Raw genomic sequence first — 20,477 nt, 5'->3', positions numbered from 1 at the left:
ACACTAGAACCTTGTCAAAAACCTGACCAAAGTCCAGATTCCCCCCCGCAATGGTCGAGAACCCCCTCGACTGTGTCTCCCGCATTTCCCGCCTCTCATCTCTCACACCCCGCCCCCGCCACAACCGCCCAAAGAGGATCCCCCTCGTCCTCACATACCACCCTACCAACCTCCAGATACAATGCATCATCCTCCGACACTTCCACCATCTACAATCCGACCCCAACACTAAAAACATTTTCCCATCCCTACCCTTGTCTGCCTTCCGGAGAGACCACTCTCTCTGCAACTCCCTTGTCCGGTCCACATTCCCCTCCAACCCCACCACACCCGGCACCTTCCCCTGCAACCGCAGGAAGTGCTACACTTGCCCCCACACCTCTTCCCTCACCCCCATCCCAGGCCCCAAGATGACTTTCCACATCAAGCAGATGTTCACCTGCACATCTGCCAATGTGGTATACTGCATCCGCTGTACACGGTGTGGCTTCCTCTACATTGGGGAAACCAAGTGGAGGCTTGGGGACTGCTTTGCAGAACACCTCCGCTCGGTTTGCAGTAAACAACTGCACCTCCCAGTCGCGAACCATTTCAACTCTCCCTCCCATTCCTTAGACAACATGTCCATCCTGGGCCTCCTGCAGTGCCGCAATGATGCCACCCGAAGGTTGCAGGAACAGCAACTCATATTCCGCTTGGGAACCCTGCAGCCAAATGGTATCAATGTGGATTTCACCAGCTTCAAAATCTACCCCCCCCCCACTGCATCCCAAAACCAGCCCAGCTTGTCCCCGCCTCCCTAACCTGTTGTTCCTCTCACCGATTCCCTCCTCTCCCCTCAAGCTACACCTCCATTTCCTACCTACTAACCTCATCCCGCCCCCTTGACTTGTCCATCCTCCCCAGACTGACCTATCCCCTCCCTAGCTCCCCATCCATACTCTCCTCTCCACCTATCTTCTCCTCTATCCATCTTCAGTCCACCTCCCCTCTCTCCCTTTTTATTTCAGAACCCTCTCCCCCTCCCCTTTTCTGATGAAGGGTCTAGGCCCGAAACGTCAGCTTTTGTGCTCCTAAGATGCTGCTTGGCCTGCTGTGTTCATCCAGCTTCACACCTTGTTCTCAAAGTCCAAATAAACAATGTCTACTGCTCTATCTTCTTGTTTACTTGCTAAAGTTTGTGAGATATGATTTCCCTTGCACATAACCATGCTGACTATCCTTAATCGGTCCTTGCCTCTCCAAAAGCAAATAAATCCTATTCTTCAGAATCACTTCCAACAGTTTACCCCCCACCGAATTCAGAAACACTGGTCTTATTTTTTAAAAAATGCTCATTTTATTTTCAGCTTTTTACAGATCTTCGAAACAATTTTGCCATATATTACACGTTTATAATTCTTTTTAGAAGTATACAAAATGACCTCAAACTTTATCAAAGCCTTTGCCAGTTTACTTATAGAAATCAAGCCTTTGTGCGGATACTGCTGTTCTTTGATGGAAGCCGTGAGGCGCTGTCCTCCCTCTTAAAAAAAAAATCCCTCAGGCTATTTTCCCCATTCGGCCTGTTGCAGTAGTGACTGTCCGCCAGGAGAGGGTGGCATTGTACCACTTTAATCAAGGCAGATAATCAGGCAGCAAGGCTTGGGCGATAGTGGGAACTGCAGATGCTGGAGAATCCAAGATAATAAAATGTGAGGCTGGATGAACACAGCAGGCCCAGCAGCATCTCAGGAGCACAAAAGCTTGAATCAGAGTTAAAGTTTTGAGTCGAGTACAACCCAGGGCTGGAATCCCACCGTGTCAGATGTGAATTCAATTTAAAAAAAAATCTCTGGGCTCAACAAAAAATTCACTGGTTGTCTGAAAAGCCCTGCTAATGTCCTTTCGGGATGGAAATCTGCCTACATGTGACTCCAGGCCCACGGGGATTGTTCTTAACAGCCTCCTGGCCTATTGGGGAAGGGCAATTAATACTGACCCAGCTTGCGATGCCCGCATCCCACAAAGGAATTATAAATAAGGGACGAACCTCTGATGCTTCCTTCTTGCCCAAGAATAATTTATTTCATTTACACATGCATTTTGCAAAAGCGACTGCAGTTGCAGGGAAGAAAAAAAAGTGAAGCGGGTTCATTGTAACTCGGGGGAGAAAGTCTTGGTCGGTCCTTAATGTGTGCTTTGAGATTTAAGCCATGGCTATTCCAAGCTCGGATCTCAAAATTTTTTGTGAGAGGCTAGAGAAGGCACAGGGAAGACCTCAATATCTGCTGGGCGTCTTCTGGGCTCCAGACTGATTTCCACAGGGTTGTGGGTTCCATTGCAAATCCTGACTCCTCCTTGAACCCACCTGGATAGAATTCCACCTGGATCTTCACTGGCGTGCCCCCTTCTTTTTGATCCTCTTCTCCAGACCAGCAAATTCCAAGGAGGCATACAGAGGACCACCGGGAGTCTGGGGAAAGGTGTCAAGATGCAAAGCAGTTACAGCTCAGGTCTTATGATGCAGACTTGCAACTGAGTTTCAGGAACTAATAGACGACTCGGCCTATCGTTCCGCGACCAGTTCTGCCCGTGAGTTCACCAACAGTATTCCCTCAGCACTAACCCTCTGGCACTGCAGAGCTCTCTCAGCACTGGTCATTTGACTGTGCCTAGTCCCTCAGTTCTGTTTGACAGTGCCTGCTCCCTTAGCACTGACCCTCCAACAGTGCAGTCATCCTTAGCACTGACCATCCAATAGTGCCCATTCCCTCAGCACTGACCCTTCGGTTGTGTAGCCGTCCCTCAGCAATGCCCCTCCAACAGTGCTTACTTCCTCAGTGCTGACCATCCAACTGGGCCTGCTCCCTTAGCGCTGACTCTCCAGCAGTGTGACACTCCCTCAGCACTGACATTCCGCCAGTGTGGTGTTCCCTCGGTACTCCCTGACAGTGCCCGCTCCCTCAGTTCTGACTATCCGTCAGTGCCCATTCCCTCAGCACTGACCCTCTGACAATGTGGCACTGTGAGGAATGGAGGGGGAGGGGGAGTTCCAGTACAGACCCTCAGGCATAGCCCTGTGTAACTGCTGGAATCTGAATCCTCATTATAATCTCACTATTAACCAAATGTTTGATGGGGGAGTTTGGAAGTGAGAATGCTGTGTGTTTAGTATCAGTGCACAGTTAAAAAGGTGAAAGAGCAGCATTAAACGAGAGATGTGACAGAGAGACACAGGCATTTGGAAATACACCAGTAAAATTTGAGACAGGCATCTTTTCCTAACCATTAACCTTCACACCCCTTGTTTATCAGCTGGGGCTAAGGTTTGTGGCAATGTTTTCATTCCAGTTCTATGGAGCTGTGAGATTTACTCCTCAGAGTTGCTAGTTGCTCTGGATTGATCTGGTGTCATTGGGTGAAATTTCCAACAGATGGCGCCTTGAACTGAAAGTCCGAAATCATTGCAGAGACAGTAGGAACTGCCAATGCTGGGGAATCTGAGACAACAAGGTATGGAGCTGGATGAACACAGCAGGCCAAGCAGCATCAGAGGAGCAGGAAAGCTGACGCTTCGGGTCTAGACCTATCTTCAGAAAAAGACGTGAAACATTAGCTTCAGTGATAATGGGAACTGCAGATGCTGGAGAATCCAAGATAATAAAATGTGAGGCTGGATGGACACAGCAGGCCCAGCAGCATCTCAGGAGCATAAAAGCTGACGTTTCGGGCCTAGACCCTTCATCAGACCGAAACGTCAGCTTTTATGCTCCTGAGACACTGCTGGGCCTGCTGTGTTCATCCAGCCTCACATTTTATTATCTTGAAACATTAGCTTTCCTGCTCCTCTGATGCTGCTTGGCCTGTTGTGTTCATCCAGCTCCACACCATGTTGTCCCAAATCATTACATTCTTGTGAATTATGATGATGTTCTGAATCAACTCACCTGTGCTCCATCTGGATTTGCCCGCTTTGCTTCTGTTTGATGGTTTTTACCTGTGTATCAATGGTTAAGATGTGAAATGTAAATTAATTCTGGTCTGAGAAATGTGGGACTCAACAGAGACAAAGCATGCACCAATGATCTGTCAATGTACCAATACCCCAGTACACCCATGGTGTCTCCATGTCAATGACCTCACCGAATCAGTGGTAATTTCCCAATGTGCTCATAGAGTCATACAGTATGGAAACAGACCTTTTGGTCCAACCAATCCATGCTAACCAAAATCCCAAATTAAACTAGTCCCACCTGCCTGTGCTTGGCCCATATCCCTCTAAACATTTCTTATTTATTGTTCATTTAAGTATCTTTTAAATGGCGTACCAGTACTGTATCCATCACTGCCTCGGGAAGTTAATTCCACACACAAACCACTCTCTCTGTAATAAAAAAAATGCCCCTCATGCCTTTTTAAAATCGTTTTCATCTCACCATAACAATATGCCCCCTAGTCTTGAAATCCCCCACTCTAGGGAAAGGATACCGGCCATTCACCCTACATGATCTTATAAACCTCTACAAGGTCATCTCTCAAGCTCCTACATTCCAGTGAGAAGGCTCCCAGCCTGTCCAATCTCTCCTTATGATTCAGATCCTCCAATCCTGACAACATATCGGTAAGTCTCTTCTGAACCCTCTCCAGCTTAATAGCATCCTTCTTGTGGCAAGGAAACTAGAGCTAGACGCAAGTCCTCCAGAAGAGGCCTCACTTATGTCCTGTACAACCTCAACATGGTGTCTCAACTCCTACACTCAGAAGTCTGAGCCATAAAAGCAAACATGCTAAATGTCTTCTTAACCACCCCGTCCTTATGTGATACAAACTTCAAAGAATTATGCACCTGAACCCCTCTGTCTCCCTGTTCTACAACACAACCCAAGGTCTTACATTTTTGTTTGTTTTAGAAAAATGCAATACCTAGTAACAGCTCAAATTAAACTTCATCTGCGACTCCTCAGCCCATTGACCCAATTGATAAAGAACTCTATGTAATTTTAAATAATCTTCTTCTCTATCCACTAAACCACCAATCTTGCTGCCATCTGCAAACTTACCAACCATGCTTTGTATAGTCTCTTGTAAATCATTTATATAAATGACTAACAAAAATGGACCCAGCACTGATCCCAGTGGAACACCGCTGGTCACAAGCCTCCAGTCCAAAAAACAACTCTCCACCATTACTCTCCGCCTCCTACTGTTGAGCAAATTTTGTATCCAATTGGCAAGCTCACCCTGAATCCCAAGTGGTCTAACTTTACTAATTAGCCTACTGTGAAAGAATAATTGAAGTGTCAAGACTAATTAGATGTAGAATGTAGCTGAAGCTTAGCATCAGAGGTTGGAATGATGGGAAAATAGGTCAAGTAAGAGATATGTAACAAATCCCCCACCTTAAGGAAAAGACACCGGCCATTCACCTTATCATGGTCCTTCATGATTTAATAAAGCTCTACAAGATCATCTCTCAAGCTCTTACATTCCAGTGAGAGGGCTTCCAGCCTATCCAATCTCACCTTATGATTCAGATCCTCCAATCCTGACAACATCCTGGTAAATCTCTTCTGAACCCTCTCTAGCTTAATAACATCCTTCTTATAACAAGGAAACTAGAGCTAGACACAGTACTCCAGAAGAAGCCTCACTTATGTCCTGTACAACCTCAACAAATTGTTGCATATCTGCAGGAAGCTTAGAACCTGTTGTTCAATGTTGGCCCAAAGCTTAAAGATAAACTATGAGCAACCACAAGTTGTGGAACCATGATGTTTGACATGAAATATGACCTGCCTTAAGGGGATGTGATAAACTGTGTACATGCTTATCTGACTGCATCAGTTGTCTCAATCTTTCACAGTGCGTATAAGTATTGGCTTGTTTTTGTACTCATTGAAGACTACAGTCCTGGCCTTTTGTCAGTGTTAGCTCCCCGTGATATCACCTAATAAAGCCTCTTTACCTTGAAGCCTAACGCTCCAGTGTGCGACTATATTAATAGCTTCAACATCTACCATATGGAATCTTGTGAAAGGCTTTACTAAAATCCAAGTAAACAATATCTACTGCTCTGCCCTCATTAGTCTTCTTGGTTGCTTCCTCAAAAAAACTCAATCAAGTTTATCAGACATGATTTCCCTCACCCAAAACTATGGTGACTATCCTTAAATGCATATAACTCCTATTTTTCAGGATCACTTCCAGCAATTTACACACCAGCAAAGTCAGATTCACAGGTCTATATATTCCAGGTTTCTCCTCACATCTCTCCTTAAACAAAGGCACAATGTTACTTACTCTCTAGTCATTTGGCACCCCACCTGTACTTGTAGATGATACAAATATTTCTGCAAGAGTCCCTGAAATTTCATCAATAACTTCCCACAACTTCCTGGGATACTCTTGATCAGGTCCGAAAAATTTATCCACTTTTATATTTTCTAAGATCTCCAACACTTCTCCTGTAATATGAACTTGTTTCAACACATCAATATTTTTCCCCTGAGTTCCCTAGCCTCCACTTCTTGCAAAAACAGACGCGAAGTATTCACTTAATATTGCTTCCATCTTCTGAAGTGCAACAGAAAGATCGCCTCTTTGATCTTCAAGAGACACTACACAATAGAAATATCTCCTCAATACATCAACATCCCCTCAGTACACCAATATTCTCATATTCAGCAATATCCTCTGAATGCGGCGATCTAGTTTCAATGCTCCAACATTCTCTAAACACAGTAATATCTACCCACTACTCCAATATTCTTTCAATGCAGCAATATTCTTTCAACATTTTACTGTTCCCTCTAAACTCCAATATACCCTGAACTCTCAAATATTCCCGCAACACAGCAATGTTCCCGCAATATCCCGATATTCAGTCTATTCACCAACGTTCTCTTAATATTCAAATGGTCCCACATTACAGCAATATCTCCTCTGTACATCAATATTCCCACAATAGTCTAATATTTTATCAATGTAAAATATTCTTTCAATATAACACTTCCCTCAAAACTCCAATGTTCCCTCAGTTCTCCAATACTCCCACGATACCTCAATGTTCCCTCAATATTCTCTCAATACAACAATAATCTCATAAAGCTGTAACATTCCCTCAATACTTCAATGTTTCCTAAATACTCTATTGTTCCACAATATTCCAATATTTCCTCAAATTCAGTTTGCCAATACATGGAAGGGCATGATTTGCCCTTCCCTGAGTGGCTAAGCTCTACCATTCGGGTCTCACTACAAACCCAGGATTCACATATGCAGTGCTAGAGGCAATACTAATCAGATCACTTGGCATTGGGAATTTACAGTTGTCAAATAAACAAATAAATCTATATCATATGACTGTTGATCTTTCTCACTGAATAAGAACTAGGAGCAGGAGGAGGCCATTCAGTCAGTCTTCCAATGCTGCTCTGTCGTTTATGTATAATCATGGCTGATCCCTTCTTGGCCTCAACCCCACTCTCCTGTTTGCTTTCCATAAGCCTTTAAGCAGTTACAAATTAAAAGAAAAATGTTTACTCCTTTCTTAATTTATGCAGTGCCCCAACATGCACCGTATTCTCGGGCAGTGAATTCCACAGATTCACTACCCTTTCAGGGAAATAAATACTCCACATCTCTGTTTTAAATCTGCCACTTCTCAGCCTAAAGCTGTGATGCCTTGTTCCAAATTACACAAGGCTAAACGTCCTCTACACGTCCACTTTGTCCATCATATTTAGCATCTTGTATACCTCAATGAGATCTCCTCTCATACTTCTAACCTCCAGTGACTATAAGCCTAAACTACTCAATATCTCTTCATCTGACAAGTTTTTCATCTCAAGAATTAATTAAATTAGCAATGATTAATAAATATTAATTAAATATTCTTTTATTAATGGTATTACTAGATGAGAATAATGTTACCACTGTTGTTAATACATAAATATATAACATTGCTGCTGGTATTAATCAATAATTATAATGTTACTTATAATATTTACAAACAACTGCAATATTACTATTTGAAATGATAAATATAACACTAATGTTGGTATTTAAAATATATATGACATCACTGCTGGTTTTCACAAACAACTACACTGATACTGTTGGTATTTATAAATAAATATAGGATTGTTTCTTGTATTTATAAAGAAATATAACTTTACTGCTGTTATTAAAAAAATAAGTGCAATGTTACTGCTTCTATTTACTAATACATATTTTATTACTGCTGGTATTTATAATTAAATATAATATTACTATGAATAAACACACCATAACTGCTAGTCTTTATAGATAAAAAGAATATGATGCTGGTGTTTAGAAACAAATATAACATTACAGCTGATATTTATAATTAAACAAAATGTTACTACATATATTTATGAATAAATATGACATTATTGCTGGCATTAATAATTAAATGCAATGTTAATGCATGTACTTAAGAATAAATATAACATTATTGCTTGTACTTATAAGTAGATACAATGTTACTGAATATATTTACGACTAAATATAACATTACTGCTTGTATTTATAATTAAGTGCAATGTTACTGAATGCATTTATAACTAAATATGACATTATTGCTTGTCTGTATAATTAAATGCAATGTTATTGAATATGAATAAATATAACATTACTGCTGGTATTTACAGATACATATGATATTGCTGCTGTTATATATAAATAAACTTAATATTACTGCTTCTATTTATAAATATCACCTTACTGCTGATATACATAAATAAATGGAATGCTTCTTATTATGAATAAATATATTACTGCTGGTGTTTTTTTTATAAGAAAATGCAATATTAGTGTTTGTATTTGTGAATAAACACAATGTCACTGCTGAATGTTTTAAATAATATAAAGCTACTGTTGAGTTTTACAATTAAGTATAAATTTCTGCTGATACTTATGTGAAAACATAATAAAAATAAACACAATGTTACTGATGGAATAAATAATAAATATGTTCCTACAGCTCGCACTTATAAATAAATTTAATGATTTTGCTATAAATAACTATATTTCAGCCGGTACTAATGCGAAAATAGACATAATGCCACTGCTATCGTTAATGGCTAATGATTTAAGGGGCCAACGCATGAGAGACTTCACAAAACAGCCTATCAGTGGGAAATGCACTCCCCATTGAATGTTCAAACGTCCCCAAGATTTCAACTCCACTCACCGGAATGTCGCTGACCCTTTCCTCCGTTTTGCGACATCTCCGTCAGGCGAAAACTGCGAGGGGGGCAAAAACAGGGCAAGATTTATTCATGTAGGTCCGCACTCGGGTAGCGGAAAGAGCCGAACGGGGTCTCAGAGTCAATCTGGGAAGGAACTTGGTGTTGGGGTTTAAGACGCCGACTCTAGGTTGTGAACTTTGCAAATGGATCAGATACTCACTTTTCACGGTGGGATCTCCTGCCTTTTCCTGCAGGAGTAAAGCAAAAAACAAAACTTGGAATTAGTAACGGAGAGCAAGTGGGAAGTGAACAGGTCCCCTATAAGCAGTGGTTCTCACCTGATCTTCGCCTTCTGCAAATCCAAATGATCAAGAGCATCAGCACGAGAGCCACTACAACTGAGGCTGCTGTAACGTAAGGAAACGCCTGGCTGCACCATCCTGAAGGCATAAGAGAACGCTTTAGTCATCAAATCATTGTACTCCCGGAATACTTGAGTCAATCTTGACCCCTTCCGACCCAGGGTGGGGGCGACTGAAGTGGGGACGGGGTCTGCTGAAATGCAGTATAAATCAACCATGTGTAACCAACACAGCGGTGAGATGGGGATTGGGTGAATGACCGTCTTTGTCACTTCAGATCCGGACTTGTCCGTAATTGCAAAACAAGAACAGTTATGAGTAAACAGAATATTAGACGGATGAAGGACGGAATGAGGCCATTCTCCTCGTCGTGCTCCGCTAGCTTCTTGGCAGGGAAACCTCCTCTCACCTCTCCTCCCTCATTCAATTTCTCCTCTTCCCTCTTAATCCTCTCCGCTCTGGGGAGAAAGATCCCAGCTTCTCCTTACCTTTCTTTCTGCCACCCCCCACACTCTCTCTCTCTACATGAACCAAAGTGACTCATAGCCCTCTTCCCATCCCTGGCCTCCTTTTGGAAAATCCCACAACCTATCCTTGCTCCTTCCCGAAAACCAGGACCTCAGAACTCCGCGAGCATTGATCTTAAACATCCAGATAGATGGAGGCACAGGTAGTGTTGAGGGAGGGGGGAGGCTGCTGAAGGATTTGGACAAGCTAGGGGAGTGGGTAAGAAATGGCAAATGGAATATAAAGTGGGAAAGTGTGAGGTTATGCACTTTGATCAGAAGAATAGAGGCATAGGCTTTTTTTTAAATGATGAAAGGCTTTGGAAATCTGAAGCACAAAGAGATGTGGGAGGTCGAGTTCAGGATTTTCTTAAGGTTAACATACAGGTTTAGTTGGTGTTTAGGAAGGCAAGTGCAATTCCAGCTTCCATTTCGAGAGAGCTAGAATGCAAGAGCACAGATGCACTGCTAAGCCTGTGTGGTCAGATCATATTTGGAATACTATGAGCAGTGTTGGGCCCCCTATCTAAGAAAGGGTGAGCTGATGTTGGAAGCAGTCCATGGGAGGTTTGCAAGAATGATCCCAGGGATGAGGAGCTTGTCAAATGACGGGAAGTTGAGGACTCTAGGTCGGTACTCGGCCTTTAGGATAATCCGGTGGGATTGATCTGATTGAAAATTACAGAATACTGAGAAACCTGGATAGAGTGGATCTGGAGAAGATGTCTACGCTAGTAGGAGAAACTAGGAATTGAGCACAGCCCCAGAGTGAAGAGATTCCCCTTTAGAACTGAGATGAAAAGGAATTTCTTCAGTCAGAAGTTGAAGAAACTGTGGAACTCATTGCTGCAGAGGGTTGTGGAGACCAAATTATTGACTGTATTTAACGCAGAGATAGATAGGTTCTTGAGCGATAATGGGACCAAGATATGCTTAAGAAGCATATCAGGCATGATCGAATGACAGAGCAGACCCAATGGGATGAATGCCTAATTTATCTAATTTTATTAGGTCTTGTAGTGTGTGTGTATGTGTGTGCGTGTGTGTGTGTGCGTGCGTGCGTGTGTACTTGTTTCTTTGAATAGGTCATTTTTAATTACTTCCACTAAAGATTTAGAGGACAGTAGAGCCTTAATAGAGCACAAAGAGGCCTCTCAGCCCATTGAGACCAAACTAGTTGCCCACAAGAGCATCTTATACCGTTCCCTAGACTTCTACCATGCACCACTACCATCCCAAACTGCCCATAAAGTCCTACCAACTACCTCCTTTTAGATACTGCCTCGAGAACCCACCAATTGAACATTCAATTGAACAATTGACCTCCATACTCCAGGTGCAGACCCTAACCACTGGCTACAGAAAATGACCCCAATTACTTCTTTTATGAATCATCTTATGTTCCCCTATGAAATCTGGCCTTGTCTTCTCCAGGGAAAGCTGCCTCAGCTTCCCTGGTCTACCCTTGGATTTGAGGTTCCTCATCTCCATGTCCTTCTCTCTCTCTGAAATCTTCACATCCTTTCTCACTGGGAGAACACAGAATTGGGAACAACACCAGTTAGATAAAGCCGGACAAAAGATTCTTGCCAACGGTTGTCTCAGTGCATACTCTCTGCTCTAACACTAGCCCTGACCATAGCCCTAAACTAAGCCTATTCTGAACCCTAATCCTAACCCTAATTTTAACCCTAACCCTATTCATACCCTACCCGAATTTTACTCCTAATCTTAACCCTAAACATAACCCTGATCCTAACCCTGACCCTGACTGTAAATCTAACCTTAGTCCTAACTCTAAACATAATCCTAATCCCAACCTAAATAAACCCCAGTCCCAGTCCTAATCCTATCTTTAACCCTAATCCTAACCCTGCTCCTAGCCTTACACAAATCCTAAACACGGCCCTAAACCTAACTCTACCCTAATCCTAATAATAACCCTAATCCTAATTCTACCCTAGTCTTATACCTAACCCTACCTTAAGACTAATCCTAACATTAACACAAATCCTAATGGCAACTCTAGCCCTTACGCTGAAGCTAACCCTAACCCTAATCCTAACACTAAACCTACCTTTAATTCCAACCCTAAAGCTAACCCTAACCCCAACACTAACTCTAACACTAAACCTACCTTTAAATCAAACCCTAAACCTACCCTAAACCTGAGCCCTAAGGCTACCTCTAACCCCAATCCTAATTTACCCTACCCTAACCTTAATCCTAACGCTAACCCTAATGATAATGCTAACCCCTAACCCTAACCCTAACGTTAATCCCGTTTATACAGATGAAGCCTGTTCCAATCAGCATCTCCTCCAAGCTTCAAATCTCTGGGCACAGAAGAGACCCTCTGAGTTAAGTGATTGTGAAGTGTCACTTTTCTAGCCGTCCATTTTCAGCGAGACTTCAAACTCAGAGGGTTACCTGACACAGGAGATTTAAACTGTGACTCAAAACTAGAACTAACTTCTTCAGGGTATTGCAGACGGAGAAAGGGAGAGTTCAGGAGAATTGTATGAGGGAAGTGACTGGGCTGAACGCATTTAGCTGGCAAGTTCATCCCTCCCAACCATTCCCAAATCGCAGGCAATTTTACTCCTTGGCAGTTTCTTGCTCCCAAGACCTGACAGTGTAAGCCTTTCTAAGATCTTTCAAGGGTGGGAGCTGATTCCAACCCAAGTTATTGCCAAGGGAAATCAAATTGTGAATTAAGGGCTCAGGATTGCAGGGCTGTGGGGAGTGGTCTTCAAAGAGCTGGCACTAATGTGATGGTCTGAATGGCCTCTCTCTCAATACGCATTGGTCTCCGATTCAAAGATGTTATGCAGACATGGTCGATAACCTGAGGAACTATCCACAGGCACAAGTCCCCATCAGCACCAATCAGCAATATTAAATTACCTTAATACTTAAATGGACTGCTCTCACTATTTGATATGCTCACTCACTCCCACTCCCACTAATTCGTTCATATTATCATGCACTCACTCGCCCACTAACTCTCACAGTTTAATTCTCACACACTTGCTAACCCACACTAACTCAAACACAGTCACTAACTCTCACACACTCAGCTCACTATCTCATGCATTCAGTAATTCGCATGCATGCACTATCTCACACTCAACAAACTCTCTCGCATTCACGAGCACACTTACTGACTCACGCATTCAATAACTCGCACACTCCCTATCTCACACATACACACACTTATTATGCAGATATTTATACATATTTACACATATACATGCATATAGAGAAATACATATGTACACTTTTATCCACAGAGACACATAAACACACAAATATTTATATATGCACGTGTATATACACACAAGCACAGAAATATATAAGCAGAAGCATATAAACGCATACAAACGAATATATATGGATTCTATACAGACATAAACACATGGATATACGCATATACTGAAATATAGATACATGCACACACATATATACATAATCAGACAACTAAAACAAACATGCACAGCACAGTTCTGAAGAAGGGTCAAAACAGGCTCGAAGCTTTAACTGTATTTCTTTCTCTACAAATGCTGTCAGACCTGTTGAGTTTCTCTTGCACTTTCTATTTGCTCTGCATACACGGGGGAGGTGATGGCCGAGTGATGTTACTGCTGGACTGTCATTCCAGACACTCAGTCAATCTTCTGGGGATCTGGGTTCGAATTTTACTAGGATAGCTGGTGGAATTTGAATTCAATAAATATCTGGAATTAAGAGTCTAATGATGACTGTGAATCCATTGTCGATTTTTGGAAAAAAACCCGTCTGGTTCACTGATGTCCTTGATGTTAGAAAACTGCCATTCTTACCTAGTCTCACCTAGATGTGACTCCAGATCCACAGCAATGTGTTCGATTCTTAACTGTCCTCTTGGCAATTAGGGACGGGTGGTAAATGCTGCCTGGACAGTGACCCGCTCATCATGAATAAAGAAATTATCCCACACATAACACATATATACGCAGATCCATATACTCAGGCCTGAATATATACTCAAGACAGTGACGCATACACACCCCTAATATACACATTAACGTACTTACAAGCAAATCCATGTACGCTCAAGCATCCATACACTCAGACATAAAAACACAGACATGTCCTCACAGCTATACATTCACGTGTATATGGATAGATCCATATGCCTATAGGTAATGGCATAAACTCAGAGATATCGACAATTGCACACAGCCAATATGGACACAAACACATTTACGTGCAAATACACACACACACACACACACACACACACACACACACACACAGAGTCATATACGCACTGTTTTCCTCAGAGACACGTACTCACACTGATATATGAACATGTTCATTTTCACGCACACTCTAATCCATAAACCCATCTATATTCCTTTGCTTGATGGAAGTATTTCATTGGTGGACTGCCAGTTTTTAGAAACTGGGGGTCTATAACCCCCCCAACAATGTGCGCCTCGATAACTCACCTTCCCTTGATGCTGCCTGTTGGGCAAAGAACACACTCTTTGTCCTGATTTCTTCTCCCAGTTGAACAACACAAGAACAGAGAGCACCGCTCGTCCACTGTTCACTTGTCACTGTGACCTGACTCGTGATGTTCCAGGTGCCGTCTGGCTCCTTCTTCCCCACATCGCTCGCCCCCTCGGTGACCTCACCAGAAATATTCCAGAAAATGACAATCTGGTTGGAAGAGACGCCGCTGACTAGACACACCAAGGGGACGGTGCCATTCTGGGCAGGCACAGACAGCGGGACGAAGACTAAGACAGAGGTCTTCTCGGTGGAACTCTCTGGACAGAGATTGGGACACGGTTAAGGAAAAACGATCGGAAGATGAAAATTTTATGAACGGTTAGGGTTGATTTTGGTGTTTCTCTTACCTCCGACAAGCAGTTTTGGTCCATTTTGGAGTGGAGCATAGCCATCCCTATCAGCACAGTAGTAGGTCCCAGAGTCATCCACCTGGACATTGCGGATTTCCAGTACCAGCAGGCGCTCGCTGCGACCTTTTTTTGAAACAAATTTACAGGCGGGCTCCTCACAGCTGGTGCTGTTGATTGCCACCGGGGCTTCACCGACAGTCTGTTTGTACCAGAAATAGCTAGTAACCAGCTCCACTAGGTAGCTGAGATGGCACTCCAATTCGACCGTCTCTCCGACTTTTGCCGTCTTGGCGAGGGGCCCCTGAGACACAGTGAGCTGGGAATCTGTAACTGAAGAGACAAAAATAGCATTTAAAGCGATTATTGAGAGATGGGATTGGAGACCCTTTGATCGCTGTCCCGAGAGCCGCACAGTCATTGTCTGCAATGACTCCAGTGATCAATTCCCACACTATTGACTACGTTATTCTTATAATTTGGGAGACTTCAGATACGTATCCTCACTGGATATGGTCGAAATTCCTTCTTTATGTAGGGGGGGGGGTTGGGTTTGGGGGTAGGGGAGGAGAGACTCCCACTTTCCGCCCGATTCCGGGCGACGTTTTGAAATTCCACCCCCCCCCCTCCCCGCCTCACACTCACCATGAAGAGCCAACAGTTGGACGAGGAGCATCAGGAAGAGGCTATCCTTGGGCATTTTTCGGGATAATTTTCCCTCCGCTCCCCCCTGCTCTGGTTTGTGTGTGTGTGTGCGCGCAGGCAGGTCAGCATCGCCCCTTCTGCGACCGGTTGAGGCGCGGCTATAGTGGAAAGTGTGACACAGTTGTGGGCGAGCTGCGCCACTCGGCCAGAGCGCGGTCTGTGCGTCACCGAGGTCAGAGAGGCGAATACCTATAAATAAAAGCGTGGCCGCTCGCAGGGCGCCGGTGGCACTGAATGAACTTGGGCATAGAGCAATGCAAGGCTTAGCTCGAACCTGCAAAGGGGTATTGTCACCTCCGAATTGTCTTGTTGAATTGATGCAATCCTTGTAGACGTGTTGGGAACACGCCAAGTGCTGTCGGGGAGAAAAATTCAGTATTACGGGGTTAGGAACATAAAGATACTGTTATGGAATCAGTTTCAACATAGAGATAATAGGAACATACAAGTAATGTTGGAGAGTTTCAGTATTATAGAGATACTAGGAACACTCAAGTACTGTTAGGGAGAGAGTTTCAGTATTTTTGGGATGTTTGGAGGACTCACAGTCCTGTTAGGGAGAGAGTTTCAGTATTTTTGGGATGTTTGGAGGACTCACAGTACTGTTAGGGAGAGAGTTTCAGTATTTTTGGAATGTTTGGGACACTCACAGTCCTGTTAGGGAGAGAGTTTCAGTATTTTTGGGATGTTTGGAGCACTCACAGTCCCGTTAGGGAGAGAGTTTCAGAGATAATGGGAACTGCAGATGCTGGAGAATTCCAAGATAATAAAATGTGAGGCTGGATGAACACAGCAGGCCAAACAGCATCTCAGGAGCACAAAAGCTGACGTTTCGGGCCTAGACCCTTCATCAGAGTTTGGGATGTTTGGAGCACTCACAGTACTGTTAGGGAGAGAGTTTCAGTGTTTTTGGAATGTTTGGAGCACTCACAGTACTGTTAGGGAGAGAGTTTCAGTGTTTTTGGAATGTTTGGAGCACTCACAGTACTGTTAGGGAGAGAGTTTCAGTATTTTTGGAATGTTTGGAGCACTCACAGTACTGTTCGGGAGAGAGTTTCAGCATTTCTGGGATGTTAGGAACACTCAAAGCACTATTAGAGAGTTACTTTCAGTACTGTAGGGAAGTTTGGAACACGCCAAGTGCTCTTAGACAGAGGCGATTTCCAGAGACTGAAACAAAGAAATTGCTGCAGAAACTCAGCGGCTCGGGCAGCGTACCGGGGAGAGAAAGCAGAGTTAACATTTCGGGTCCAGTGAAACTTCCATTTCTGCACGGATGCGAAGCAGACCTGGTTCAGTGAGGATTGTATTCGCCAGAGTTTAGAAAGATGGGGTGGGAATCTCATAGAAACCTCTCAAACTCTGACAGGACTGGAGAGGGTTAAAAGCAGGAAGGATGTTCCCGAATGACTGGTGCAGGGGCATGTTGGAACCCAGGACCGGGGTAGTCGTGGTAAGAGAAAAAGAAATGCCTTGCTTCAGATTCCCAGCATCCGCAGTCTCTGTTTCTCTCTCCCTCTCCTCCTGCCAGAAAGTAGGGAGCGTGTGGAATTCTCTGCCACAGAAAGCGGTCGGGGCCGGAACATTAAATCCTTTTAGGTAGAAGCTAGATATAATTCTCTGGTCTAAAAGGGACAAGATGGATTAGGGAGAGAGAAAGGGCAAGGTGTTGGATTGAGTCGGGTGATCAGCATGGCTGAACGGGCTCGAGGGGCCGAATGGCCGACTTCCGCTCCCGTTTCCAAATCGACCCAACAACACTGGAGGAACGGCCGATATATTTCCAAGTGAGAATGTTGTGGGGAACTTACAGGGGATGGGACCTGCTGGCTTTCTCCTTGTAGGTAGTGGTGAATGCCAGGAGCAGTGTAATACAGTGTGACCATATGTGGCTGCAATTGATTCAATGTAGAGTCTGAATCCTTACGCAACCTACTTAACACAGGGTGGAAAATGATGGCCTAACTGCGTGTGTGGAGGGATATGAGTTTCAGTGATTAACCTGTGATTGTCTGCAATGCCAGAGACGCGGAGAATTCAAACAAGGCTTTGGAGAATTTGTGGAAAGGCCCCTTCTCCACCGTTTAAGCTGCCAAATCAAAGAGCTGGAGATTCTGGAGACCTGAAATTAAGACAAAAAAGCGCTAGAGGAACTCAGCAGATCTGACAGCATCCGTGGGTAGAGAGAGAGAGAGAGACAGAGAGCGAGAGAGACATCTTTTAAAACTGTCTCCTGTTATGACCCGGCATAACACAGTGTGGGACTGGAGGAGTACAGCAGGCCAGGCAGCATCAGAGGGACAGGAAAACTGACGTTTCGGGTCGGGACCCTTCCTTACTGTAAACTCTCGTACATTCTCCCACCCGGCTGAGTCTAGGGTCTTAAACGGGGCTGACGATGCTCTCACTGTGTCTAGAAATGGTGGTTTGGCCCGAGACGGAAAAAAAGTCGTTACAATTAATGGCTCATGCCCCTCTCTTTGTATTTTAACCGAAGTGCGTTGGGTGAAACTGACTGGAAAATTCGCTGCGCAGTTCTGTCTCGTTGGAGAAGATGCACAGCCTCGCTTCATGTTTATAACATTTGCAGCAGCAGAGAACGGTCCACTCAGCCTTTGCTTTCTGTTGTGTTTCTGCTCCCCAAAAACTGCCCCGAAATTCTGCTATCCCCTCTCCTTGTATTCCTCTCTCCCTCCCGTGTTTATCCAGCTTCAAAGCATCTTTTCCGTTTGCCTCCACCGCTCCCTGTGGGAGCGAGTGCCCACTTCACCCCCAATTCCTCGGAGAGCGAATCCCCCATTCTCTCCCCACTCCCTGTGAGAGCAAGTCCCCCATTCTCCCTCAAACCCTGTGAGAACAAGTCCCCCATTCTCCCCCCACTCCCTGTGAGAGCAAGTCCCCCATTCTCCCTCAAACCCTGTGAGAACAAGTCCCCCATTCTCCCCCCACTCCCCTTTGGAGTGAATTTCCCATTCTCCAATCCCCACTCCCTGTGGGAGAGAGCGCCCCATTCTCCACCCATTCTCGGTGGAAGCGTGTCTCACGCACTCCCCTCACTCCTGCGGGAACGAGCCCCCACCCCCTCCCCCACTTTTCCCCAACTCCTAGTGGGAGTGGGTTCCCCATTCTCCTCACTCCTCTAAATGATTGATTAAGTATTGACTGTCTCATATTGATACGCTTGTGATCTTTCCCCCATTCCCTACAGGGAATAGCTCTACACCCACCCGATTGAACCCATTTCAGAGTTCCAAAGACCTCGCTGCCTCCTCAGGTCTTGTATGTGCTGCTGAAAAACAGGCCCGGCTGGTCCATCTTTTCTGGATCTAATTTAATCGTTCAGCGTATCCAAGGTCAATATCTATTGAACATTTCCCAGCTTGCCTCTCATGGCCTGTGTGTCATCGACAATTAGGGAGAGAGGTTCAGTCTTACAGGGAGGTTAGGAACACTCGAAGTAATGTTTGTGAGAGAGTTTCAGTATGGGATGGTGGAGATTTACGAGGATGTTGCCAAGTCTGGGAAAGTGAAGGGATGACGGGACATGGCAGACATCGTAACTGGAAGGGGCTGAGAGGAGACTTTCCGGATGGAGCAGACGTGAATCAGTTTACCTGCTCAGAAAGGTCAGTGACTGAGGGAGTTAAAGCCTTTGGAAGAAGAATGGCGCTACGCGCGGTGGGGGCGGGGTGGGGGGGATATCGAGGGCAAGCTGGGGTGGGAGGAGGAAATGGTGGAGTGAGCAGAAGGGGACATTTCATTTCACTCAGATAGTGGCCCAATGTTTGGAACGCAATGGTTGGAGAGTGGGAGAGGCAGAAACCCTGGAATCATTTATAGGGGACTTGGACTCTTAGTCTCTGAAGCTCGTGGGTCTCCAGGCCATGTGGTTTCTTTCTGTGCCATTAGCGTTCGGTGATTCCAAGCCGGCTGGTGACCAGGTTCCAATATGACTGCCCTTCAGTCATATTCCCTACAAACAACACCTCCCTGTTTGGATTACGCTTGATATTTCCCACAGAAAGTCTGGGTAACTGGGGTAATTGTAACACAAAATTAAGGCGTGGCTTGTTGGGAGGTATGGGTGTTGCTTGACGCTTATTCAGGAGCAGTGGCCCTGACCAAAACTGGCCACGTCTCTCCATGTGTTCAGGGTTGGTGTTCAGGCCCTGTATGGAGATCCACGCTCTGCTGTGGGAGGTAGTTAGCTCACTAGAAGCGGGAGCACATTTTGGCTACTAGGCCTCTCGAGTCTGCTCTGCCATTCAATGTCAGCTCCAATTTCTTGCCTTTCACCCACCCCCCCACTCTTGCACCCCGGAACCTTTTCTAATTAGAGACTTTCCTACCTCAGCCTTGAATGTACTGAATGGTCCAACCTCCACAGCCCCCATGTGGTAAAGAATTCCACAGATTCACTCTGATTTGAGTGAAGAAACTACCCCCCCCCCCTCACCATCTCTGTCTTCAATGGGCGACCACTCATTCTGACATTGTTCCCGCTGATTCTAGTCTCTCCCAGTTTGTAAACAACTGAGGCAGGGCCATCTTTCTGCCCCAGAGGCTGCAGGGGGTGGAGAGAGGGGGCTTGTCTTGGGGCATTTTCCTATAAACCCAAACAGGACTGCTTTCTCTCTGCTTTTTATACCGTCCTCTCCATTCGTTTCAGCGAGGTGCGTTGTTCTGCGGTGACTTCATATAGCGCCACAATAAGGGAGTGTCTCTGATGAGACAATTCGTGAGAGGAATTTTACCCCAGTGTGTTCGTAACACATGTACATTTATGTGTGAATTTACATGTGT

The 20,477-nt window shown here is 44.6% G+C and overlaps 1 protein-coding gene across 1 annotated transcript; it reads right to left on the bottom strand.

Annotated features, from left to right (window-relative positions):
- Positions 1–1,382: 1,382 nt before the first annotated feature.
- Positions 1,383–15,735, bottom strand: LOC125449843 (Ig heavy chain Mem5-like). Its single transcript, XM_048525782.2, has 8 exons — positions 15,615–15,735; positions 14,970–15,302; positions 14,556–14,879; positions 9,533–9,634; positions 9,415–9,442; positions 9,197–9,249; positions 3,930–3,979; positions 1,383–2,455 (listed from the first exon to the last, which is right to left on the bottom strand). The coding sequence occupies exons 1-8, from the start codon at positions 15,667–15,669 to the stop codon at positions 2,375–2,377; spliced, it is 1,026 nt and encodes a 341-aa protein (XP_048381739.1). The 5' UTR covers positions 15,670–15,735; the 3' UTR covers positions 1,383–2,374.
- Positions 15,736–20,477: the final 4,742 nt, after the last annotated feature.

The sequence above is a fragment of the Stegostoma tigrinum genome, chromosome 47, assembly GCF_030684315.1.
Source record: "Stegostoma tigrinum isolate sSteTig4 chromosome 47, sSteTig4.hap1, whole genome shotgun sequence".
Taxonomy (NCBI): domain Eukaryota; kingdom Metazoa; phylum Chordata; class Chondrichthyes; order Orectolobiformes; family Stegostomatidae; genus Stegostoma; species Stegostoma tigrinum.
The sequence above is the reverse complement of the archived record's forward strand: the minus strand, read 5'-3'. Positions and strand labels throughout refer to the sequence as shown.

What these genes read in the sequence shown, in the direction of transcription:
- LOC125449843 (XM_048525782.2), bottom strand. Translation starts at nt 15,669, where the DNA reads ATGCCCAAGGATAGCCTCTTCCTGATGCTCCTCGTCCAACTGTTGGCT. An exon ending in CCAACTGTTGGCTCTTCATG is followed by an intron (nt 15,303 to 15,614) that starts GTGAGTGTGAGG and finishes TTGTCTCTTCAG; the next exon opens with TTACAGATTCCCAGCTCACT. An exon ending in AGGAGATCCCACCGTGAAAA is followed by an intron (nt 9,250 to 9,414) that starts GTGAGTATCTGA and finishes CCCCCCTCGCAG; the next exon opens with TTTTCGCCTGACGGAGATGT.